General features: G+C 40.7%; 1 protein-coding gene and 1 long non-coding RNA gene across 15 annotated transcripts in view; one reads left to right on the forward strand and one right to left on the reverse strand.

Annotated features, from left to right (window-relative positions):
- The window catches only part of FOXP1 (forkhead box P1), a 375,887-nt gene extending 361,010 nt beyond the window's left edge, over positions 1-14,877 (forward strand). For all 14 annotated transcript variants that reach the window (XM_077858065.1, XM_077858076.1, XM_077858071.1 and 11 more), the window contains 2 exons: positions 4,234-4,400; positions 10,077-14,877. In XM_077858065.1, the coding sequence (XP_077714191.1) occupies positions 4,234-4,400; positions 10,077-10,221 (312 nt within the window). In that variant the 3' untranslated portion in view covers positions 10,222-14,877. The remainder of the gene's footprint in view (positions 1-4,233; positions 4,401-10,076) is intronic.
- LOC144289746 (uncharacterized) lies at positions 2,599-7,123 on the reverse strand. Its single transcript, XR_013357671.1, has 3 exons — positions 6,849-7,123; positions 4,711-4,773; positions 2,599-2,687 (listed from the first exon to the last, which is right to left on the reverse strand). It is a non-coding gene; the product is annotated as an uncharacterized LOC144289746 (long non-coding RNA).
- Positions 14,878-27,076: the final 12,199 nt, after the last annotated feature.

Raw genomic sequence — 27,076 nt, forward strand, 5'->3', positions numbered from 1 at the left:
TTAGATATTAAATTTTAATTCCGTTAAACTTTTTTCTTAAGTGCACAAAGCATCGTACTCCCTGGAGGCAAACACATCAGGCTGCTTCAGCATTAGCGGGATGCTTAGCATTTTGAATATTGTGGCAAAAAAATTAAAAGTTCACTTATTAATATTTATCAGCAGTATCATAATTTCCATCCTCTTATTTCAGAATTTCACTTGAGGCAAAAATACCACAAGTGTAATTACTCTAGCACAGCTATTAATGTGCTGGATGATAGGCCACTGTATCACATGACCTTCCATTGTTCACGGGTTTAAAGAGAAAGCAGAGCTTTTTATTTCTTCTTCTAAAGTCGGCTTTAGCATCTTCAGTCCATTGAGGGGGGGTGGGGGGGGTGTTGAGGTGGGGGGGGGGAAGAGCTCCAGGTTTGGTTCGCTTAGTTAAAAGTAAACTGTTTTTGTTTAAACCAGAGAGGTGTTTAAGAACACTCTTTAGGTTTCCAGCACATTGCTCAAGATGACATAATCACACAGAATGTTTGTTTCCTCCCTACAAACCCAGCACTCGTTACATAATCAGCATCACCAGGGGATGAAGACACTACCACCCAGATGCAAGTCACCAAGGCAGCCGAGAGCCTTTTCATGGTCACATTTTTCAGTGGTCCAGTTTGAGTTTGACCCTACATAGGTTGTTCTAGAAGATAGGCCAGGAGACTCTTGCTACCTTTAAAAAGACATAATCTGTAGGTAGATGAGACATACATAATCCGAGGCCATCACAGAGCTTAACAGCATGAGTTCTTGCTGAGGGCTTTATCCCCCCAAAATGGATGCATACTTAGCTATTACACAGCCTTGTGCCCTCCACAGGGCCCTAACACACAAACAGATACATTTACAGAGAAACAAGAGAGTCCTAGAAAGGCTCCTTACAGGGTAAGGGAAGAGAACGAGAAATGGTTGAGATTCTTGATGTTATGGGAATAGAGTGGGTGAAGAGATCAGGATAGGCCCCTGGTTCTCACTACTCCTAGAACAAATATTTATTGAGCACTAACGTGCATCCTACGTAATCAGTTTCCCAGATCACTCAGCACAGCCTCACGGCTCCCAACAAAAGAGGATGTTTCCGTGCAGAGGCAAATTCACTGAACCTAGCTGTGCAGTAATTATATTTATTTATTTTTAGCCTGAACCAACTTTATTAGGAGGAACTACTTTCTGAGTTTCTGTTAATTACTTGTAGTTTACACAGTAACTTTAGAAAAGCAAATGAGAGCACGCTTAGATGCCGCCACTGTAAATACCATTCATTAGTAACTTATTTTCCCTGGAGTCTTGTGAAGTGTGAATTTAAAGGCTGCTCTATCTAGAAGAGTATTAAGATTACAAGCACATTTTACATTCACGAGGCGGAAAGGAAAGAAGAAAAGCAGCGATCCTCTGGATTCTCTTAACTATGTGACTAATTTAAATTAGTATGCCTTATCATGACAGGAACCGTTCGTGTTTCATCTCGAAAACATTTGTTTTTGGCATCCTCCCTACCCTTTCTCATTTCCAGGGGTAGCCCAAAACGATCCTGTAGTTTTCCAAGAACACTTTATGTGCATAATGAGGTGAGGTGAATAAATGGATAGAAATTCATGATTCGAAGAACGGATCTTTTTCGTCTTGTCGAGGAGTTTGGATCCACGGGCAGTAGACCGTCTCCTGTAACAACTTTCTGCTGTGCAAATTAAATCAGGGCTCTACCAGCAGGCTTTCCGTCCCATTATTGCCCATTTCCATTTTTCAAGACAAGTAAAAATAATAGTGGAACAACATCTTAAAAAGATTACTAGAGCAACATAATGCATGATATACAATATATAAAATAGGACAGCAGAATCCACTACAGAAATAAAACATTGGACGTGAGACAGATTGCATTATGCTCTGAAAAAGTGAAGTAACTAAGGGTAACCGTAAAGCTTCTTATTTATAGCCTGCCTTTCCCCCAAGGATCTTAGTATGGTTCATGTTCCAGGAGCAGCGGTACTTATGGACTTCTGCACCATTACTGGAGCACCTTAATTTTTTTGGCGGGCAGGGGCAGAGGTGCCAGTCTGATAGGAAACCACGTACTATACACAGGACCATTTATTGATATCATTAAGTCCAGTATTAAAATCCTCTACATAGGAGCAGTTTCAGCACATCAACTAGGAAAGCATAAGCAGTTGGTGAGAATGTTTCTAACCTTGGGTGGGTTGCTTTGATCACTTACTCAACAAAGAAGGTACAAGAGCCTCTGTGCCCTCTGTCCTCCCACTTAGTCATTTTCTTAAAGAGACCAGGCTGGTTTTCTTCACCTATATCTTTCTTGTCTGTCTCCCAAGTGAGGGATCGGTAGAAGTGCTTGCCTTTTTGGATGCCTTTCACCACCGTCGCTCTTGGGCCTTAACCCATGTTTCAACAACCTTCGCCTATCTTAAGAAGGTTGCTCTGTCCGTAAAGTGACCAGCTTATCCCAAAGAACATTCTTACAAACATTTCAGTTTAGTCTTTCCCTCTCCATTTTTGACCGTAGAGATGGCCTCACTTTGGCCACATTCTGTGTCATAGTGAAATGTGAATGTGGGAGTAGAACTTCCATGACTGGGAGAAGCATGACCAGTAAGTTGTCTCAAATGAAGGCAGTTAAGATGCTTGTCCAGCTGCAGTTTGGGGGGAAAAAAAAAATTGAAAAATTAAAAAAAAATAATCTGGCAACCGTTCTTGCTTTTTGCTCTGCCAAAAAAAGAAAAAAATGCTTTATTGCAATTACAAGAGATCTGTTGAAAAAAAGTACTTGATGCAAATTATTTAACAAACTGTAGGAGAGCGAGGAATGTTCAGATTTGCTGTTCATCAAAATGAGTTCACCACATTTGGAAATAAAAACAGGAATTTTTTTCCACTTTTTAAAAGCAGGCAGTTATGTAAATCCAGAAGTGGAGGGAAGGGAAATCTGTAGGCTCTCAGAGAGCCTGGCTTTGAAATCGTCCATTCGCCATTACCGTGTTAAGTGAAGACCCATCACGGGGGCTTGTATCTAAGAAGGCATTCCTGGCTTTGGAGTTTGTACAGTGAGCAAGGCTGCAGTTGTCATAATAGGCACATTCCCTGCAGCCCAGCTTTGCCACCCGTTCCGTCTGCATTTTTTGGCGTGCACTCTCTCTCTAGAGCCAGGATTTCTAGAATACTTTGGACTCTTGTATGACTGGCCAATTGTCTTGTGATTGCACTTTCTCTTCATTAGGATGGAAAACCCGGTATACTGTAGTCTGTAAGAGGACAGTTTTGATAAATCTCCGTCTAATTACACTGCCAGTATTTGAAAATCTGCCCTCTTTAATAAAATCAAAAGTTACTGGGTCATAATCACTACCCCAATGGATACTTTAGCCTGGGGTTGTATTTAACTACTATTGGCATTTGAGACTGGGTGGTCATTTTATTCAAACACCGGAGGATAGGAAGTGAACAGTATCCCACCACAGACTTCAGGATTTCTTATTTTCTCCATTTCAACACTTTTTGGCTGACACTCATATAGAGTGACAGATAATATTCTCCTTCAGTCCTAAAATTCCAGGTGACCAGTCTGAGCCTGAAAGATTGAGATAACTGTGGGGTAGGTAACACCACACAAACTACACTTAAACAGATTCAAAAATCATTAAAACAGAAACGATGGCAGGAGATAAAAATGGACTCCAATTCTATAATCTCTTCCTTTTCTATAGGATCTAAGAGGTAAATGTTTATGGAAGTTCTCATAAGTTTGAGCTGTGAGGCCAGAATAATTGGATCAAATCTTTAATATCCAATACTGAAGTCGTCAAAGTGGATAAAGAAATGAAAATTCCATTATATTTCCCTGTGATCTGGAAATATTCAGTTCCTCCCGAAAGAAGGCATCAGACAGCTCATTTTAGATAGCCCTGTCTAAACCATATGACTCTACCCCAGCGGAGCTAAATTGAGTCCTCCCTCCCCACGAGCACTTTGGTCCCAGCTAGCTCTTGGAAACCAAGCGTGGGACATGTGTCACAAGGCTTCCTTTTTAAAGCAAAACCCTTCTCTGCCTATTAGAAACTTGTTATTTGCTGGCCCTACTATGAACCTAAACGGAAGATCATTGACTACACCCATAATTAACGGCTGTCCCTGTCTCTACTTACTCTGTGTCCTCATATATTTTCTCTTGGTTGCTAACAGGCTTCGATGGCTGAGAATAGTATACCTCTATACACTACCGCTTCCATGGGAAATCCCACTCTGGGCAACTTAGCCAGCGCAATACGGGAAGAGCTGAACGGGGCAATGGAACATACCAACAGCAATGAGAGTGACAGCAGTCCGGGCAGATCCCCTATGCAAGCCGTGTGAGTACTGTACTCCCAGCAGGTCTCCGCGTTCCGGCCCCCGTCTCTTGGTTTGATGTGCACACAAGCCCTTCCCTGGCTGCTCTTGATACCTTTTCTATAATCTCTGCTTTCCTAGTGTCTTGGTGAAAGTTTGTGCTTCTGGAAAGGGTTAGCTCGGTTAGCACATAAAAGGACCATTTACTAACTTTCCCATAAAAGCACTCAGCTCCATGCAGCCCTACAAGTGCACACAGCAATAAAATGGGTGACTCATTTGCTTTTTTTCCCCTCTGCTTGGCATCTCGGGCCATTATTTAAGCCACATTACCTTTTCCTCCTAAAATCGGTATGCGTCTCTGTCAGTTTGCTCAACTTGGTGGGCACACCAAACCTAGCAGGGGGAGAAAGAATGCTTGTTTACTTGGTCGGGTGATAGGCTGAACCGCAAACACAAGGCTGAAGCGTTATGGCCAAGCGTTAATGATGGCACAAATGAAAGGCGGCATGATTTATAGATTGCTCTTAAAATATCAAAAGGAAAATTAATAGGAGCATTATAGCAGCAGACGGCAGTATAATGAGCACCATATAACTGAATGAAGTGATGGGCGATGGGTGTTCCTGCTGAATGTGAATGGCACAAGGACCAGGCCAACCAAGGGAGAGGCCCTGATGCCTTTGGGGTGGGGATCGGGGGGTGGCAGGGAAGAGCCAGGACTGGGACAACTCCCTCTCTGCCAGGGAATGTTTAGAAGAGAAAAGAAGCCACATTGTCCCAAATGATTAGATTTGCAGGAGATACTATAGGATGACAGTCTCTCCTCCACCATTGCCCACTTTAAAGGAACACACTAGTCCAGTGTTTGAAATACTGGTGCCCCCTAGAATAGGCCACTGGTCTGTACCCTCCTTCTGAATTACTTGACCAACATCCTATTTGAAGATAATTTGAGTGATAAGAATGGAAAATATGACCCATAGCAATGAAGACCAGAATACATTGGCATCAAATGACAAGGAAAAAGAAAAATGCTGTCTGCCAGGGTAATTGGTGGGTACATGGAAATCTGAAATTTGATTATTTAGCGTTTGAATTCCATACCCAAAGTGCTTTGAAAAGGATCCTTAAAGAAGGAAATAATTGTTTTTAATTTATGTGAACAATCTCGTAGCATTTACTACACAACATTTTAAGAATGTGTTTATCTTTCACACTGACACTGCCGTATATTATCTTTTCTAAAGCAGCCTGGTGTTTCTGACTTTACTGTAGTCACACTCGTGTTCATTTTTAAATCATTGTCATGACAGGAGTGTTTACTCAGATATTAAGGAAGTTCAGAGCAAATATAAATTGGTATATAAGCTACTTGAAGAAATGCTCATTAAAACAAATATTTCTGAAGTTACTGAGTGGAAGAGAGACTATTTCTCATCATCTATATGAACTCCAAGGGTCAGTTGATGTCTGTTCTTACTATTTAGGGCAAAGGATTACTGAAAAGAGAAAGATATTTGGATAAAAACCTCAGGCAACAGTTTAGAACGCTGCGAATTTTGCTGTTCAAGATAAAGCTGCCACAAAGTTAATTTGTTCAACAACTCTGATTTAACCCCAGTGTTACCAGAAACCACGTTTCACAGGCAGCATAATTCTGAACGAAATGAAGGTTTCGGTTGTGTTTTGTTTTGTTAAGGGAACCCTACGTAAAGATGTCAGAACGCACACTGTTGTTCACATCTCCCCGCTTCACACTGTTTGTTAAATATAATTATGTCAACAGCACAGTCCCTATGCCGGCTCTCAGTGTCACAGACTGTGACTCTTTTTGACCCCGTATTTCCATTAAGCGAATTCCGTAATGACACAGTTTTCCTTCTTGTGCAATATGCATTACCCTGCTATGATGCAAATTGTTTCTTAACTGTTCTAGTCTAATCGGAATAAATCAAGCCGTAAACTTTATGGCACGGCTCACAGGACCTTGTTAGTCTGGCGGCCCAGCTACTATCATCTAGTGTTGAAACTGAGCCCCTCACTCGTACCCTTTCTGTGCGGCTCCAACACTACAACATTTTGTTTCTCTCTGAAACGCTAGACAGTAGTCACATAATTATGGCTTTGGGGCATTATACTTTTATCCTGATAGGAGCTAACAGAGCTACAAAGCACAGTACTCCATGCTGTGCACACACCCTCAGAACACAATGCCTCTAAACACCAGTCAGCTTTAGTTAAAAACTCTCGTGTTCCCAAGAGTGGCTAAACAAAGGAATTACTCAGATATGAGGAGGGAAATGTGTGGTTTTGCACAGTTGTTCATCGGGAACGATTTGGGAAGGAGGAGTTGGGGTAGGGAGGTGGGGCAGGGGGTGATGTGCAAGATGGTGCATGGTGCGGTTCCCATTTCTAGGAGACACATGAATGTATGTGAAACCTCGTATCTTAAGTAGTTTGCATCTTACCTGCAATGTATCTTGCTTGGAAATCCATTCTCTTTTATTCTCTGAAGCACCGCATGCCTGTGTGACTGCATTTGCCACACTCAGGGGGATCTGCTGGTATCAAGAAATGTTGTGAAGCTGGATTTCATTTCTCTGGAGTTTTAAGGAGCCTTAATGTCTAACTCAGTTGTGTTGTCAGGTTGTCACACAGATCTCGTCAGTTAGCATTGGTTGGGAACCCACTCCGCATTAGGCACTGGGGTGAGCCAGCATGGGTGATAGAGCCCTAACCTGTGTCTTGGGGTTGGTAAATAATCTTACTCAAGTTTAGCCGCAACTTTCAAGGGCAAACAAAATATTCCCTAACATGAACATTGTATCTGGTTTGGTTTGGTTTGTGCCAAGCAAAACATTTGTCAGAGTGGAAAATTATAAAGCGAGAACTTAATTGAGAATGTTTGATTTCTTCTCCATCCTCCCAGCCCCTACCATCCAGATAGCCGTGTATTGTCTCGTGTCCTCAAATTCAGGTTTATAAACCTGAAATGATTAATAAATCTGATTGTTTAAAGAAGTGAAAGGAGAAAAAATGTTGATCAGGGAAAGTACATTTGAACTTCAATACCGGGCTAAGTAACACATAGATACATTTCTAGCCAAATGTGATCAGCAGAGAAGGGGAGGGTAATTTATGAAGTAGCACTGCTCAATAGTAAAAATTTGAAATTCAGACATGAAGAAGTGTTCACTGCTGTCAGTAATCCAAGAAGCACAATCTAAGGTAACTGGAGCTTACCTTATACCTGCTAAGCAACAGATTTTTTTTTTTTTTCAAAAGTAATGCTTGGGGCTGATGAGGTTGAGTCTAAATTGATATAGCCCCTTTGGAAATTAATACTGTAATAAATCTTAAGAACCATAAAGATGTTTTTGGCCTTTGCTCCCAGAATTTCATTCTTAGAAATTTATCCTGAGGAGGTAAATCAACAGAAATGGGAAGATTAATGGATAAAAGTGGTTGCTGTATTATTCAAAGAGCAAAAGACGGAGGGAGGGGGGGTTGCTATGTGTTATAAAAGACAATCACAGAATGTCCAGTAGTAAAAGACTGACATGTCCACACAAGGCATCTCATCTACTCATAAAAATTACAACTGAGGGACGCCTGGGTGGCTCAGCAGTTGAGCATCTGCCTTCGGCTCAGGTCCCGATCCCAGGGTCCCAGGTCTCAGGATCGAGTCCCACATCGGGCCCCTGCAGGGAGCCTGCTTCTCCCTCCGCCTATGTCTCTGCCTCTCTCTCTCTGTGTCTCTTATGAATAATTTTTTTAAAATATTTTATTCAACAACTGAAAAAGCTGGCAAAGTCATCATATTTGTTATGGATACAATACGTAAAAACATGACGCCACCTGGGAGAGGATAGGCAGAAACCTATAGGCACAAACCTACCTTAATTTGGGTTTATGGGTTTTTTTTTTTTTAAAAGGAGTAATCATCAGTACACTTAATTCTTCCCCAAAGAATATAGGTGATCCTACCAGGGCTGGCTCCAGAGGCGTAGTTAGAAGTTTCAGTGCTCTGCCATTTCCATATTGAAATTCTAATTTTTGAAGCACGTCTTCACTTTTCACTGGGGCTCTGCAAATTACATGGCCAGTCCTGGGTCTTCCTGTAGAAACACACCTAAGCAGGACCATGAAAAAGCTGAAAAAAGGATGGAGCACCACCAGCAAAATGCACTCGACTACAACTGTGATAACATTTCATTTTGCAACTAGTTTTTAGGAAGATGGGCACAATTTTTTAAAAGCTACTTATCCTGACGTCTACCCCCAGACACTCTCGAGGCTGTGCTAATTTTAGAGTCACTTGCTTTCCTGAAGGTTCACTTCGTCAAGGGCAGTCCAAAGCACTCCTGTTTGTTTTTAAATGGTTCAAGTGGCCTTTGGGGTTTGCATACATCAATTATTTAGGAAATCAGCCATCCCCAGTACCACCTCTTATTACTAACACTTGATAATGTCAATTAAAAAATCCTCCCTTCTGCAGCCTGTCCCAGCGATGGGACCATTTTAACTTGAATGGTTCTTTTACATATCAAAAGGCTTGCAACAGAAAGTAATTTGTATTTGCAAAGGATCGGTTGTAAATATGATTTACGAACAACATTTCTCAATTGTTATCGGAGTGGTTTCGTGTGATCCCCCGCAGTCCCCTTCGGGTGAACCGTGTGCTGGTCCATAATGAGAAAGTTGGCAGATCTCGTCACAGGCTGCGGCGTCCTGGTGGCCGCTACCAGCCGGGCCTCTTGTTTTGCCTTGTTTACAGCTGACAGCGTTATTATTCTGATTGGGGCTCTGCTTTCTTATCATATTGTTGTGTTGGGCGAGCCTTTCCTTGCCGTTTGTGTTTCCTGGCAGGGCTTTTCTTGCCTTATTGACAGTTTGTAAAAATATGCATTAATTTGGAGTTTCAAGCATGTATCATGGTGTCTCTTTGCTGTGTTTGCTTGAAGTTGATTAATGATAGAACCTCGCTTGGGGTCGGTCTCTGGAGAGTTCTTTCACAGGTTCTGCATGTTAACTAGCAAAGCAGAACACACAGCAAGCCATGATTAGCCCAGCCTCCCGCACTCAGTGGTCCCCACAAACCACCATTGTATCACCGATTCTCATTCCACATAATTATTTGAAGATCTGTATTCTTCTACCCAGGATGCCACTACGGGGCCTGTTATCTGGCACTCAAAGTGTGGTCCTCCTCGGACCAGCAGCCTTGCCTGGGAGCTTGCTAGGGATGCAGAGGCTCGGGCCCCACCCCAGGCCTGCTGAGTCACACGCTGCACTGTAACAAGAGCCCAACGTGACTTTGAGTGTGACTTGAGTGCCGGTTAAAGTGTGAGACACACCCAAGGGAAGAGAGGCGGCTTCTGGCCAGGGATCATTCTAGAGCGGCACTGCCCTCAAGGAACCTTCTGCCATGGTGGAAATTTTTATCTCTGGGCTGCCCAGTGTGGTAGCCGCCAGCACCCCCACCCCCGCCCCGCCCGTGGCCAGTGCAACTGAGAAACTCAAATTTACATTGTATTAAGTTTTAATGGGTTTTCACTGAGCTAGCCACATGTGGCTAGTGCCCGTGGCGTGGACCGTACAGTCCTAGACTGTGGCTTTTGCTGCCCAAAGCCCCCAACCTGCTTGGGGATTGGGAGGCGCCCTCAAGTGAACGAACCTGTTTTCATTTCTTCCAGGCATCCTGTGCATGTCAAAGAAGAGCCCCTCGATCCAGAGGAAGCTGAAGGGCCTCTATCCTTAGTGACAACAGCCAACCACAGTCCAGATTTTGACCACGACAGAGATTACGAAGACGAACCAGTAAACGAGGACATGGAATGAACGTCTCTGGGCGGGCCAACCCCAAGAACGAAGATTGGGAAAACAAAAACAAAACACAACACGTCAAAAGTTAGCAGTGAAATTGTTCTCCATTTGTTGTACAGTCGGGAGGATTTTCACTCCATTTTGACAACTCTGAAACGTGTTAACTCTTAGTGCCATCAAGAATCCCATTTGGGAGTATTTTTGATTTTTCTACTTTTTGTTGAAAAAAGGAATTTGTACTCTGTGCATTGGATGGACTTGTTTGGTACTTGGGATTTTCCTCTCTTAACAGTCAACATCAGTGTTGTAAATTTGCTAAACTGATTCACTTCTAGCAGCAGACTTTGAACTGCAGTCCTGCCAGCGTTGGACACGAGGACACCCAACTGAGCATGTGCACCCGAGCTGCAGACCAAGCCTCTGCCCAGAATTTAAGGATTCCAATGGACGACCTATTTGCACAGTACTGCATGTTGATTATCACTGCCTTTACTCCTTTTTTTTTTTTTTGTTCGTTTTGTTTTTGTTTTGCTTCCAGTTGGGATGGGGAAGGCCTTTGTGTGTGTATTGGGGGGAGGGGGTTAAAAAGTCATATCCCAAACTTTTTAATGTATTGCTTTTTCCCCCCCCACCCCCCGCTTCTACTATTACCATTTTAAGTTCTGACCTCAGGCCTCCATTTGGGCCCACGGCCTCACGGAGGCTTCAAGTTTTCTGTACCTTGTGATGAATGTTAATAGGTGTTTTTATTATACAAGAGCTGAATGTCATTTCTCGTTCGTAGTTTCCTGTCACTCATTCCAGTTTCCCTTCAGACATCACCACGTTTTCTCCAAAGTCAAAAAACATTCCGTTTTGGTCTTTTTTCAAAAAGGTCCCAAATGCTGCACTCTACACATGAAGGTCCTCTCACACAGACGTGAAGTCCTGCCAGAAAGAGAATGAATGACAGAAAAAAAAAAAAAAAACATAATAGAGACACCCCAGGAACAATGCAGATTCATTCCACGAAGCCGTATTGGAGGTGGGAAGGGGGCTGTTTCAGATTTGGTTTTGGTGGGGTTTTTGGTTTTTTGGTTTTTTGGTTTTTGGTGTTTTCTTTCTTGCAGCGACCACCGTGGTTAATCAGTGCCACAGCATTTTCCCAGCACAAGGAAAGCTAGGCAGCATGTCCCCCCCAAGATCTCCTCCAGAGCGACCGTGTGGCTGTTGGAAGGCTCTCCCTTGGGTGACCACATTGCCATGGGCCACAGGGTCACTGATGCTAGCAAACCAGCATGGGTTGCTTTGTTTGCAAAATGGCCAAAAAGCTGGCTTTCCAGGAGCAACTCCGCTGAAAGTCGTGGCGGCGGCGCTGAATTTAAACATCAGTCCAGACCTGCTTGGTGGCATTAATCTGTTTGAATGCAAATTAGATTTCAGATTGAATTTGTTATGGAAGTTAATGAGGACTCAGTTCAGCTAATGCTAAAGTGTTCATTTCAAACGTGCAAATTCGGTACTGCAATTCAGTTTGTTATGCAATATTATCACACCAAGCCAGTATCCAAAACTAACGGTAGAAGATATCGAGGGGGTGCGGGGGGGCCTGCACGTGGTGCCCCTGGGCGTTTGGAGAAACATACATGACGCACAGAACATGACAGTCACTGGTCAGTACAACCTCAGTCCTTAGGACCCCTCAACGCTTCCACTCTGCACCCACTTTCCTGTCACTCATTTATTTATCTAGGACCGTAGCTTTTGTTTTTAGTTTTGAGAGCCTTTCGGAGCTTAATTTATATTCTTTGTACCTTTTTATTTTTTTTTCTAAAATTACCAAAGATATTACACAAAGGTAAATTATGTTCTCTGTTTTATGCTTTATCTGATGAAGCCAAATATCCTCTTATTGTTGATCAAAGGAGGCGAAAGAATTTAGAGGCAATTGATGAGTTCTAGGCTATTGCTAACCTGAGAAAGAGAACTGCTCCTTCGTCATAGAATAAATTTAGCAGACCAAGTAGGTAATGGAACCAAAGTTGTTACTTTTGTTATTTTTTTTTTCTTTTCTTGTTCTGTACCTCAACAGAGACCAAAACTCATAGAGCGAGGTTACGGGGCTGCTGAAGGTGTTACAGGAGCGAAGGAAGGAAGGGAGTCCCGTCTCAGAAACCTGAATGAATGCCACTGAAAATTAGGGAGTAACCAGTAAAGGAGACAGTCGAGATAAAGTGGAAAGAAAACAGAAAAGCTTCTACAATGCAACTCAAACACATAGTAGCATTTCTAGAGTATATATTTTGTTTTCCAGAGAGATCATATGTCACTTTGGTTTTAAGAACCATGCTAGGATCACTGCATCAATTTTGCTTTGCCTTGGCATTGATCTTCCAGTTTTTTGTTTGGTTTTTAATAATGTTTCCCTTTTTTTTTTTTTTTTTTTTCCTGATTAGGCTTTGGTCAGCATTTTTCATTAAAAAAAAAAAAAAAAAAAAAGTAACACTCCCGTCCACTCATAAGCTTGGTACAAAAACTTCTTTGCAAGTTTCTTTTGAAGCTTCACTCTGCTTTCTGTATAAAGGGCAGTCTGTGGTCACTCGAGACTTTTTTTTTTTTTTTAAACTTTTCCAGGCAGCTTCATGATGTGCAGGCAGTAGCCAGACAGGGTCATGGGAAGGGGGCCCTGTGCTTCTAAACTGAGTGGTTGCTGGTTAGTTTGGTATTCAAAAGAGGATAAAAATCTGGTAGATTAGTTCATTCTCAGCATGTGTAGCTAGACATGAGTAAAGATAACAGCATGAGAAACTGTTAGTACGCATACCTCAGTTCAAACCTTTAGGGAATGATGAAAATTTAAAAAAAATACATTTCACTCAGTTGCACTTAGTCGTATGTCTTGCATGCTTAGTCTAAAGACTGTAGCAAAAAGAAAAAAAAAAGAAAAATTAGATTTTACATATCTTTGCAGGTATCACAGCCCTGCAGAAGAACCAACTGAAAAAAAAAATTCTCAGGCTTTACAGCAAGCAAACTTCACTATGATTTTTACAATTCTGATTCTGTATCCCTGGGGGGGTGTTCCAGTCGCTTCTTTAGGATGGGGTTTATTATGTTGTACATATATTCCAATGTGTCTGTGTGAATCTTTGTCTTTTTTGGGGGAGGGCGGAGGGCGGTTCTTTTTTTAGATATTGTTCCTAAAAAGGAATAAATGCATACACCTGTTTGTCAAAACACCTTTGCTTTTTGTGCAACTGCTTTATATTAACGATACTAAAAAAAAAAAAATAGCTTTGGAAAAAAACTACTGTATGTAATGGGATTGCAGAATATGCTGCACATGTATTTTATTTAGTTATCCTTGCTTTAAGAATATTGGATGACATTTCCTGACATGTGGGAGGGAGAAGTTCCCTAACCTTTTTTTTTTTTTTTTTTTTTTTTTTGGCTTTTAAATTGTAACATAGTTGACAGATTTTTTTTTTCTGTTCTCATTGATCAGAGCATTTTGTACAGATTTGTGTGTGTGTGTGTATGTGTGTGCGCGGGTATGTGTGTTAATCTGTTTTTTGATACATTCCTATCCCTTGTGTTTATCCTACCACTGCCTTCCTGGCTATCTTAAACCAGTTCATACATTTGAAAAGAGAAAAAAAAAATGCTGTTTTAAAAAATGTTTTCTCCTGCTGCAGTAAATATTTTGCATGATGAAATGCCAGGGTCACACTTTCAAAGTTTATCAGTGAAGTAGTGATTAATAATGGGGAGTTGTCAAAGCTATTGAACTTTTTGTATAAAAAAAAAAAAAGAAAACTTTACAAAGGTGCCAAGATGTAAAGACAATTTGTTACTTTTTTTTTTTTTTTTTTTTTTCAAAGAAAAGCATACATGAGGGAGTTAGTCCCTTGTATCAGGCAAATGCACTGTCAGGAATGAGAATCCATCCTCCTTGTCCCTAGAGTCTGTCCTTGTAAGAGAGTGACACTGCCTGCAGTGAACCAGCAGTGAAATGAAGCATCAAGGCTTCTGTATGTGGAAGAGTGACCGCCAGCCTCCCCACCTTCGGACAGCTCTGCCTCGATTTCCAGCATCCCATCAGACCCAGTAAAGAATACCTTGGATTCTTCACCCCAAATCTGATTGATGGAAATCACTAGCTATTTTATCATGAAAAAAAAAAGTTAAAAAAAAATATTTCCTCTCCTTTCTACATTCCAGCTGAGCTCCGTTTCCAAGGGTACGAAGAACAGCATGCTCATAAGAATTTTGAATCTTTTGGGTACCTGTTGGTTCATGGTATCCCCTCTTGATATTTTGGATGGTTTTGAATGTCGGTTTCGCTTTTTTATCCTGAGAATGAGACTTAACGTTGCTAAAGGCATTTAATGGGCCCAGTGTAGTTCCCACGATCTCTGCTACCCAGAAGCCTTGATGAAGATGGTACAGTCCGGACTGTGAGCACGGTGCTTCGTGGATTTGTGCTGCCAGTAACAAGAATTTTTTCTGTTTCGTTTTGTTTTGATAAGGCATAAAAGAAACTCATTCCTTGACATCAACTGTAATTCCATCATTCCGTGTCTGTGGATACAGACAATAAAAAAAAAATGTTGTGTAGTCAGTACTCATTACTGACATGATAGCATTCTCAAATGCAATAAAAATGCTGGTTGTTCACACTGGTAGTAAAAAGTCGCGACAGCCTAAGTTTCTTTCCCCTTCTGACCTGCTGATCTTGTATGTTAGGCATATGCCTTCGGTTTATCACCAGCTGCTTCCGACACAGAATTAAAATCAATCTTAACTAAACACTTTCATCATCACAGAGGGCTAATGCTCTCATCCTCAGGATTTCAAAGTGCTAAGTCTCCACTTAGGGAGCAGGAAAAAACTAAAAAAGATATAGGCTACCTTTTCTCCCGAGGAAGCACACCCTTATTTTTGTTCATCAAATTTTATACAGAAAAAAAAACACACACAAAATGTTTAATAACTAGCATTAAGAGCAAACTAAAATTTCAGAGGAAAGCAATTTCATGAATAATTCATTAAAATTTCACATCTGCAAGATTAGTCATCCAAATAAAATGCTAATGTCAAAAACATGCACCGTCTATAATATTCTCATCAAGAAATCTTTTTGCATATAATGATAAATGCTTAGATTAGAACAAATGATTTTATAAAAATATTCTATCAAAAGTATGCTAGATAACCACATCCAGTACAGAAAACAGTGAAGCTTTAGGAACTAAATACTCAAAAAAACCATCCTGATTTCGAGATTTGTTTCACTGCATACCTTGAGGAAAAAAACACACAACACTGCTATTTGTCTTTAATACTATTATGTCATATATATTCTAAGGATTAATGAGTTTGGGCATCATCTTTCAGTAAAAATTAAGTAGGTATATTGAAAGCAGCACTTGAAGTGGCCAAACCGGGGTAACATAAAACCGTTCCGTCTGTAATTGAGAGCATAACACAAGCCAAAAGATGACTTGAAAATTAACCGAGCTGCTGTTCCTCGGCCAAACACCGGCTGCCGGTGAGGAACACGTAAGCGTGCTTGCTTTCCCAGCATTGTTTTGAAAAGCCCGTCTTAGGGGAAAAAAAAAATTTTTAATATAGGTTTTGCTATTAAGTTGCAAAGTAGTGTCCTCTTTTCATTAACAGTTATGCCACAGTCTAGAAGCCCTCTAGTCTGATAATTAATAAAACATTTGAACCCTTAATTCTCATCTAGCTACTAAGAATATAATATTAGGGTTAATTGAAATTCCTTTAAATGCCAGGCTTAAACATAAATACTGCTTACAGCATATGCAGTTGGTAAAATTAAATGTGTACACATATTTGAGAAGGCTGAAGGACCCAAACCAAGTATGACGATGCATTAGGGGAGAAGTGGCTGGTGCTGCGCAGGATCTTTCTCATTGTGTTTCTGGAATTCTGAAGCAGGAGCATCCTCTTGTACACATTCATTTAAGGCTGGAGCTCAGGTAAACGAGGCAGCAAGCCCAACATACATGTTCTTCTTTTAAATGGAGGCCTTTCTATATAAAGAGCCTAAACTCCGTAGCACCAATTTCACATCAATTAAAACAGCAGCATGATATTAGCAATCTCCCCACCACACACACACCCCAAAGACTAAAGCCAAGTGTAATTAGTCTTTGACTTACTACATTTTGTCTTCTTTAGTATTACATATTTTCATAGAGGGTAGTTATCACAATTTACCTTTCATCTTCATTGTAGTTGAGTCAAATAAAAGTATTCTTTATTAAAATAAAGTGAACTTGGGTCTCAAACCTTCGTTTAAGCAACTGACTGATTGATGAAAGGTTTAAGACAGAATTCACACTGGAGGGAAATTAAATTACATACAAAAACACTGGTTTAACTGGGACAATATTTGGATTAGAAAGCCATCACTCTAGATAGAACCTACTTTTATTTATTTTTAAACAGTATTTTATTTTTTTAAAAAACAAAACCCTATGTCGTCTTATTTCCACTCTGATTGTAAAATGACATTTGATGCTTAATACCATATATATATATATATATAAATATATATATATATTTGAAATGATCAGTGGTCTCCCCCCCTCCTTTTTTTTTTTTTTTTTTTTTTTTTTGGCTTCTACCAAGAATATAGGGAGGAGAAAAAGACAAGCTTCAAGTTATAATGTTAATTTGAAGGTAACCGGCCTTTCAAGAATTAATTTCAGCCAAAGCAATAATCATTATTTACCAGCTTGTGACATTTTTATCACTCATCATATTAGCAAATTTCCATTGAAAATGCTAAAATGGTTCGTCATAAGGCAGATAACTGCTCTAGCTGTAAAAATGACCAACACAAGTGCCGGTACTCAAACATTAAATTATACTGTAATTAATAAAGACAGTTAAACTGTCTACTAGCAACAGCAATTTAGGTAACCACATTTGATCGGCTATAAATTGTAACTACATTAAAATTCCAGAAATATTAGCAATATGGATTACTTGATGGAAGTCAGTGCTGATCACCAACTCGCCCCCCCCAACCCTACCCCCTTTTTTTTAAACAACGGAAGCACGGGTCAGGTTGACCACAAATCCGTGGGCGAAGATCAGGCCTTAGCACTTTTAATCTTGTGAAACAAGCAATTACAAATAGTTGCATCGATTTGTTAAAAAGCTTTAGGTGACATAAATTGTTTCCTGTTTAGCTTATTGCTCTGATACATAAATGTCACCGAGTCCAGTATTAATTAGGGCCAGGGAAGAACACAGGGTGGCTTCCAATGAAGAATTTGCCGGTCCTTTTGTGGAACGTTCTTGAGAGCTGCTCTCACTGCACCATTTTTCATGAGTGGTAGAGGAAAGGAAAACTATTTTGTCCTGTGAAGTCTCTAATACCAGCTTCATTTTGGGTTCTGAACTATATGACAGGATTTCAGACTTGCTTTACTGCCATCTGACAGAAAGCACCACATTTTTAAAATATCTTTTAAATAGAATAATATTTGCAAGGCATTTCAGCCCCTGAAAAGCTAACACTTCTCCCTTCTGAATGTATAGTACTATATGTGTTTCCTTGGGTTGCTATTTCCACACTTAAAATACAATTTTAAATGGCTTGTGTGCGTTATTGACTTAACATAAATCAAATGTATCGTATATACTTTCTTTAGGTTGGCATGCCACTTAGAAAAATACGTTAGATTCTGGGAGCAAAAAAAAAAAAAAAAAAAAAAGTCTGAAGAAAATTTATTAAATAGAAGTTTTTACTGTAATAGAATATTAATGTAAGCCAATGCTCATTTGCCATTAAGCTGATCCTTTTTTAACATACACATGCTTTTTATTATTTTGCACTCAAGCAAAAATTCCACATTCAAAGACTTTCCATCTAGTCGGGAATGTCTCTGGCAGGAAACGCATAAGAAATCCTGACCTCCAGAAAGACAGCAGACATCGCCCGTGCTGAGCATTAGCCCCACTAGGCAACAAAGGCAAACCCACTCCTAAAACGTAAGGTACGAGAGCTAGTCAACGGTGTGGAATTGGGAGAAATAATTATTCCTGAAATCCTTCCTTACTGCTACTCTACCAGCGCACAGATGAAAATGTTTGATTTGCAACATAAAAGATTCATTAATTACCACTTGAATATTTAAAGCTATTTTGCAGTCTAACAGAGATAGATAAAGCAGTGAATTAAAACCTCTAATAAAATTGTAAAAATATTTCGGTAAGTTTACCCGTGTTATGATTTAGGGAGAGATTCAAGCATTCTCACAGAACAGAATCTCAGCAATTTTCAAGTGTGTATTTGAAGGAAGGAGCTAAGTGTTCTGAGAATAATTTGTTTCTCACTTTCAAATGTTTACTAATAATTTATTTTCAAGTCAAGCTCGCTACTTTAGGGCTCTATGGATGGGGAAAAAATCGGCCAAGTACATTGGAGCCTTGTATGTCTGATCCGGAAGTTAAAATACTTGCAGAAGTATTTACCTAGGCCGAAGGGTTTTGTAGCTCTCACATCAAAGCGGTAGTTTCCTGCCCACAAAATGCATCAAGTCTAGGAACCCCCAAACTCCAAAACACAGCACAGCGGAGTCCCTCCCAAGCATTGGATTTATCTACTGAGGATCCAATATAGCATCTCAGTGTTTGGATCCCAGGACCTTTGAAGTAGACAGTGCCAAGCACACTCTTTGAATCCAATGCTAGAGAATCCAAATGCCAGATTACCATCTCAGCACTGACTGTACCAGTCTAGGGTGACCCTGATGAGTCAATTCCTCTCTTGGTCCTACCCTTCCTCTTTCTGTTAACTGAGGACATTTAAGTACATGACAGAAAGGGTTCCTTCTAATTTTAAAATTCTAAACATTTAATAACATGTTCCCCCGTAGGGACTTTTCTTGATGAAATCTACGGCCTCAGCACGAGAGGGTTCGTGTGGCACTCCATATTTCACCAACATTGTAATAATTGTCTAATTGATGTCTGCCTTGTAACATGCCCTGTTAGGAACAAATTTCACTAGCAGGCACACACGGCTCCATCCAGCCATCCACCCACAGATAAGTATTAAATGACCTGCTCAAACCCAATGCTAAGATACACAACTGGAACTAAGATAAACAGCTTTGGCCTCCCTGTACCCAGTGGTTCACTGGGAAGAGAGTTCTCGAAAGTTAAGGTGCACTGTAATGCATAAGTGCTAATGAGAAGGAAAGACACAGGAATACATAGGAACCTCACCCAGTTGTGCTAGGCACAGAGAAGCTTCCCAGAGTACAGTATCTAACTGGAACCCAAAGGATGAGTAAGAGTATGCCAGCTAGCAGGAAGCAGGGAAAAGTTCTAAGCAGAGGCAAGAAAGCTGCAATGTCAGCGGCATGGGGCTTCCCAGCAGGGTTAGCAAGAAATTTATAGAAAAACACTAAATAAAATCAGCTCTGCAGTTAGCATGTAGCAAGCAGATGGCAAAATCATAATTCTAATCATTGTTAACAGATCTGAGTGCTGTGTATAGTCCAGCTTGGTAAGTCCTGAGGAGGTGGTGCTAAATCAGTTGCACATTCAGGTGGGGACACGGCTTCTCTCCAGGCTCCCTTCCAGCCGCACTGGCCACACCATGCGCTTCCTGGGCACCACGCCCGCTCTGCTTCCAGGCTCGGTGTTTCTATTCCCTGTGTAGTGGATGTTCTTTTCCTGGCTCTCGGTATGGCTCACATCCTCCCTCCTTTTAAAGGGCACAGCAGAAAGGACTTTCTTGACCATGCATTGTAAATGGCACCCTAACTGCCCACTCTACCCTCCATATTCCATACCCCTTGGCCCGCTTTATTATTTCCACTGCACTCAGCACCTCTCAACATTATGCATTCATTTGTGTCTTTCCTAATGGCATGGCTCCCTCCAACCTTACTGGCAGAAACACTCCCAGTATGGTTTGCTTCTGCCCTCCCATCGCCCAGCGTGAGGAGCACAAACGGATGCTCACATTTGCTGAGTGAAGGAAGCAATGTGACCCTGCTGGGAAGGATGGGGGCAGCATGAACACCTGCAGTCATGTTTCACAACCTGCCCCTGTTGAGCCTTCTACTCTATTTCAAAGCCAACCAAACCCACTATGACTTCTAAGATTCTCACAGTAAACCTGCAAGGTGGGAGTGGTCAACAGCATGTTACAGATGAGGACACTGGGGCTTCCTTGAAAACACACCCAAGGTCACATGGGGAAGACTTTGCAGAGTTGGTTAATTGCATCCATGGTTTGCTTGGCAGCCCATATATTAGTGCTGGATTGTGCCACCTGCCTCTCAACAAAAGAGCAGACCTTATATTGAGGAGCAGATATGTTCACATGATAATATAGGTTTAAAATAGAGTCACTGTTGTTCATTTTTAGTATATTATGAAGCTGTGAAGTAATGTGTAGAAAACCATTTAAACATGAACCCTATACAGCCAGCAGTGCCCAGTATTAAACACAGTGGTGGGAGGACAATGCCTGGGTGTAGAACAAAGATTCTATCTACCATGCATCACAGGGGATTTCTGACTTGCCTTACCTCAAAGAGGATGATCTCTGCTCCTGCCCGGATGGTAAACAGTCCTATGCCTTCCTAAAGTCTTTCTAATGAGGTACATTAGAAGTCTTTCTAATGGATAGATAATCACCTCTCTATCCAAAACCCCATTCCTGTGTCTCTGGAGAAGATGCTAGAGCAACCGTGAGCAGCTTGGGGACAAGGCTTGTTTCCTGGAGGACCACCTTGAATGTGCTTGCTGGGGAATGTGGTCGGGAGCTGGAGCACACGGGTCTGGAACTGAAGCCAGATTTCAGATTTCGACAATGGGCAAGTTACTTAAACCTCTCTGAGCTTTCATTCTCACATTACAGGATAGTTATAAAGATGCAGCAAGCCACAGAATGGATTCCTAAAATGGGACAGCATGTTGACAGAAAACAGACTCAGTGCCTGTCCTCATGTCTTTTATACTCCAGCTGGGGGCCAGGACTTAGTCAATCGACTTCAAACAGAAATCTAAAGTTTCAAATGTCACAAGATTGTGTGATACACAGAGATATATGTTTTTGAGGGGAAAGCTTAGAGAATATATGCAAGGATAAGAGCCGGAGTCAAGACCAGAAAGGTATGAATCAGCTAGGCAGGCTATTCAGGACCTAGTTCACTAGCATTCATTTCCTTTCTACAAGTGGAGCCCCCTTGTTATCCTTTGGAGGACCCACCCTGTCAAGGACACTTAGCACTAGCACTTCAGCTCCCCACTCAGTGCATATCCCTGGACTTGTATTGTCTTTTGTACTCAAATAGTCCCTATGAATGTCCTGAGGGGCTGAAGGCACCTCACAGAGGGAACAGCATGCAGGAAGGCCCTAGGGCAGGAAAGAGCACTTGAAGTTCAAGAATCTGTAAGATCTGTATGTCTGGAGCTCCAGACATGAGGGAAAGCGTAGGCAGGATGATGTTGAAGACAGAAGTAGGGCTTGGCCCAGTCCTGATCATGGCTTCATGAGAGTCACGTGACACATCAAAGCTCTGTTCTAGATTTTCTTTGGTTGTATTGCAGATAAAATGAAGACTCCAAAAACATAATGGGTATTAGGGAGAAAAATGGCATCTCTTTGGGGTGAGAAGGGAGGCCAAATTAGGATTTTGTGTTCTTACAAAGTCCAACGTAATCCAAGATGCCAGAAAGGGAGAGTTTCTTGAGGTCATTGGAAAATGACTTGAATAAATTTTCTATCATTTGTCTCATTTTTTTTTTTTTTTTTGATCAAAGGGAATTTGGCTTCAGGCTTGACTAAATGCAAGGTTCCAATGCAGAACCACAGCTAAACAGAGAAAGGGGTCACTAAACACTGGAGCACGGTTTTTCAGAACTGGGGATTTTTCCAAAAATGTGTTCCTAGTCTCAAATAAGCATATCAGTTAAGAATATGAAAGATGCTAATGAAGGACACAAGATGAGACACATGAAGAATGGACTCATAGGGTAGACTATTATGTGCTTCTTTCTCCACAAACTAAGCATTATCTGTCTGTTTCTCTCCCTTCCTCCATCCCACCCCCAAACACTAGGTCTTGTGTACATACCTCACACTCCTACCATAGGTGAGTGTCTGGAACTGAAACACAGCTGACACACAACTATATGGTAGAGTCACTATTTCTGTTCAGTGCCAATTCTGACTAATTATTGTCCGTGGCATACCAGCTGCTCAATATTTTCAATACTGTCCCTGTTTTCCTCTCTGTGATAAGGAAGGCAGTGCCTTATCTGTAAACCCTGAACAAATGTCCCCTACTCTCACCATTGGAGAAGTCTATGGGAAGACTCTGATTGACCCAACTTGGGTTATCCCCTCATCTCCCAGCCAATCATGATGACCGACAGCAGGAGAGACATCCTCTACTGGCCATACCTGTGAGATGTATGTTCAGCAGACTCACCAGAATCACAGTGAATAAGGTAAAACTATTCCCTGTAAAAAACATTTTTTTTGTACAGGGAAAACCAAAACAACTGTCCACTGCCACAACAGGTGTCCTAAGCATTGTATTGAGCTCAAAGCAGTGAAAGACCTACTTCCCAGCCCTGAAGTTGCTTATAATCTAGTCACACCTTAGAGACAGACCATTTATCTAACAAGCAGTTTTACTGAGTACCTACTCTGTGTCAGGTACCTTATTAGGCTCTGGGGATTCAGTAGTAAACAAAGCAGAAAATAACCCCTGTTTCCACAAGTTTCCTTTCTAGAAAGGGGAAACAGGCAATAATAGGTTAGATGGTGATATGTAGTTGGCAGAAAAAGAAAGCAGGGCAATGGGATAGAGAGCACCAGGGAGAGGGCTGGTGGGGTGATGGTACTAGTAAAAGCCTCAATGATAAGGTGAGATTTGAATAAACATCTGAAGGAAGCAAGCCAAGTAGATATCCGGAAGCTGAGATGATATCTCTTCTCTGGAAGAGAAGCATTTTACCTAGAAGAGAAAAGGCAAAGGTTCTTAGGCTGGAACACAAAGCATCAGAACGAGGGTGTTACGTAAGAAACCAGGATAGAAAGGTAATGAGCAGCAGATGATGATATGTATCAATGGCCTCATTATGAAGACAGTTGCTTTTCTTCTTCAGTGAGACGGAAGCCATTGGAGGCTATGAGCATAAGCATGGCATCCAATGACTTAGTTTAAAAAGATTCCTTTGCTATACTATAATATAGGGAAGCAAATGAAGCAGAGGGATCCATTATAAGAAAGACTAGTGGCTAAGACTCAGGGGGCAGCAGCAGAGATGGTGAGAAGGGGCTATATTTTGAAAATAGAGCAAATAAAACTTGCTGCTAAATATGATGTCCAATGTGGTAAATAAAAAAGGGTTGGTGGAGACCCCATGTTTTTTTGATGAGATAAATTTGAAAGGATAGAATTGTTGGGGCACCTGGGTGGCTCAATCAGTTAAGCATCTGCCTTGGACTCCGGTCATGATCTCAGGGTCCTGGGATCAGGCTCTGTGTCAGTCTCTCTCCTCAGCAGGGAGTTTGATTCTCCTTCTCTCTCATCCCCACCCCCTCAAAAAACTAAGTAAATAAATAAATAAATAAATAAAATCTTTAAAAAAAAAAAGGATAGAGTTGTCATTTACCAAACTAGGAAGACTATAAGAGGAACAGATTTTTGGTAATATTATAAGTTTTTTCTAGACTTTTAAACTCAGAACCTTCCTGATCATCCGCTTGAGATGCTGAGTAGGCAGCTGCTCAAAGGAGTCTGGAGTTAGGGAAGAGGTTGGATATGGATATGTGCAGGAGGGTGTGTTAAGGGAAGGAAAGAGTAAATCATATTTTGTTCCAATAGCACGGACAAGGTAGAAAATCTTGTCTGATGAAGAGAGAATCTAATTTGGAGAAATTGCATAGTTTGGACTCAATGAAATCAAGAGTTTGGAGATCCAGCTCAATCATTTTTTTGCATCAACACTAGATAATTTATCTAATGAACTTAAAATTGATGGGGAAAGTCTCTTATGCTAGCCTTGAAGGAAAAAAGATTTAGTAACTACTTAGTGCTAAATTAAGTTCACAAAAGAAAAATTTTAATTTCTATCATGAGAACTAGAGAATTGTGTGCGTGTTTGTGTGTGTGTGTATGGAGAGAGGGAGGGAGAGAGAGAGAACAAGCAAGCATGTTGTTTATATATAAACAACTTCTAATCTCAAGTATCATTTCCTGGGATGGACATTTTCAAAGAGTTACTAATTTAAAAATAAACATTTTCAAAAAGATCAGTTCACCCTACGTTCATTCTCTCTCCGAAGTCCTTCCTTAATTACAAAACCTGCATAACCCATTTCCTTTGGTGTGCAAAAAGGTGTGTAATTAAACCATCAGCATAATACCTATCTCCATGTAAAACCCGCACTTATGAACTTTAACTGCTGAATAAAAACTCCTATTACATGACCATTAAGTATTATGAATAAAGCAAGTCATGGTAGGACTTGATTAATTTTTATGCACTATGGATTATGTCTAGAAGAAATTTGATTTTGGTGGGTCTCCTCCTAGGCAACCCTGCAGACTTTGATGGCTTCACCTGAGGAAAAGCATGTGCTGAATTGACTCAGGGAAAATGAGTCTGACCCCACTATGGACCTAAGCTACTCTTGGAGTGATTCTGTTCAGGGAGAAATCTCAGATCCCAGTGATAAATAAGCAATACAATCAGCATTGGAAAGAAAGGAAGTGAGGGCAATGGGTGGGCAGGAAAAAAATAGTTGATTCCCTTTGGTATAGTTTCCAAAGGTAACATCTTTTTAGATTAATATGCATTTTAACTTTTTAGGTTAATACATAAAAGCCACAGTTTGAGACCTAAGTGTTTCATCTGGAATCTAAAATTCACCAATTTGTACACCAGGGACTGGGACTTGGCCATTCTTGGTTCTGACTTTGTTTGGGAAAATGAAAATTTGTGAGTGGCATCTCAAAAGCCCCAAGAAATTTTATTTTATGAATCTCCAAGTAGAGAAGTAGGATGTAAAAGCAGTGTCTCCAACCAAAAAGAATTGAGTTTGATCAGCAGGAAGAAAGGAAAATTTGGAGCAACAATAAGTACAACTTAGATGGTTAAGTCTAGAAGTGCCGATACAGTGTCCCTGCTGGGATAGATGTCAGAGATACCAAATAAAAGGATTCTCAAATGGGAAGGACCTAAACTGGGTTTCCCAGGGTTAACTCAGAGACAAAGGATCCCATATCCGATGGAATGACCAAGAGATAACAATGAGAAAATGAGGGTGCTAGTGGATGGCTTGAAAAGACACTGGGAAGGTCCTGGTACTTGGAGTGGTAGGAGAAACATGGAAAGTATTTCCATGATCTCCTTTCCAGAAGGCCTCAGGAATGGATAGGAGCCAGAAACTAAGAGGTTTAATTTAGTAGGGTAATTGTGCAGAACTCAGATGGTATGAAAAATGGGTAACACAGGTATAGGCAGAGAGAGCCTCACCTAAGCCTTCCTTTCTCCTCTTTTCTTCTGTACCCTGAAGTATACAAAATCTAAACTAAGGGAGTCTACTCTTAAAAAACATCAGTGTTGAAAGTGGAAGCACAAGACAATTCTGTGAGAGATTCAGGTTGTGGAGGGAATAAAAAATGGTAGAGGTAAGCCCAAGAGATTATAATGCTAGAGAGTCAAATACCCTTTCCCTCCCCCAAGGCTTTGACTTATTTATTAAATAAGTCACTTTATTAAAGAAGTTTGTTGATACCTGCAGGGGTGCATGAACTTAGAGACAAAAATAAGACACCTCAGATATACAGTTTGTATTCAAGATAGATAGATGTCTTTTAAAGATGAGGTCAAAATTAGATTATCAGCATAGATCTTTTAAAGAATGGTCTTAAAGGAAATACTACAGCAAAAAAGAGAACATGTCCTAGAGAATATCATATTTGTTATGTGAAAGTAAGTAAATAACATAGCAAAGCTTACTTTTGTGTACAAAGCAAGGATAAAACCAATATACATTATTAATAATCCAAAACTAAATTCTAGTTGATACCAACATGCAAGTGCTGAGGTATGGACTCATATCTGAGAGTATAACAAAAGAAAAAGGGAGAGGAAACTAGAATAGTTATCTTATTCAGAGGAAATATGTTGTTTTTATTACATATAACAAATTCAGGGGATCCCCGGGTGACTCAGCGGTTTGGCGCCTGCCTTTGGCCCAGGGTGTGATCCTTGAGTCCCGGGATCGAGTTGGGCTCCCTGCATGGAGCCTGCTTCTCCCTCTGCCTGTGTCTCTGCCTCTCTCTCTCTCTCTCTCTCTCTGTCTCTATCATGAATAAATAAATAAAATCTTTAAAAAAAAAGAAATTCATAGGGAAGCATGATAATATATATGATTATTAATAAATCAAGGGTAACCACTGAGATTGTGTGAGAAGATTCAAACTAGCTGGCCAGGGATTGGAAAGAGGAGTAGAGTATATAGGAAAGAAGAAACATGAAAGCAAATTAAGTTTTAATAAAAATCTTCTGATGTTAGACTGAAAAATACAAGCTAAGCTCTAGTAATGTTTTTTTTTCTTACAAGAAGCACATTTAAACAAAAGGGTAGAGTTTGAAAATAAAGCAATGAATTAAAAAGACAAAAAAAGAATTCAAACAAAACAGATACCTATTTCAATAGAAGGAAAGAAAAAAAAAGATTTGAAGGGAAAAAATTAAATGGACAAAGAGATAAATTATGAGCCTGACGAAGGAAGGAAGGAAGGAAGGAAGGAAGGAAGGAAGGAAGGAAGGAAGGAAGGAAAGAAGGAAGGAAGGAAGGGAAAAAAAG

The sequence above is a fragment of the Canis aureus genome, chromosome 19 (assembly GCF_053574225.1).
Source record: "Canis aureus isolate CA01 chromosome 19, VMU_Caureus_v.1.0, whole genome shotgun sequence".
In the NCBI taxonomy this organism is placed as follows: domain Eukaryota; kingdom Metazoa; phylum Chordata; class Mammalia; order Carnivora; family Canidae; genus Canis; species Canis aureus.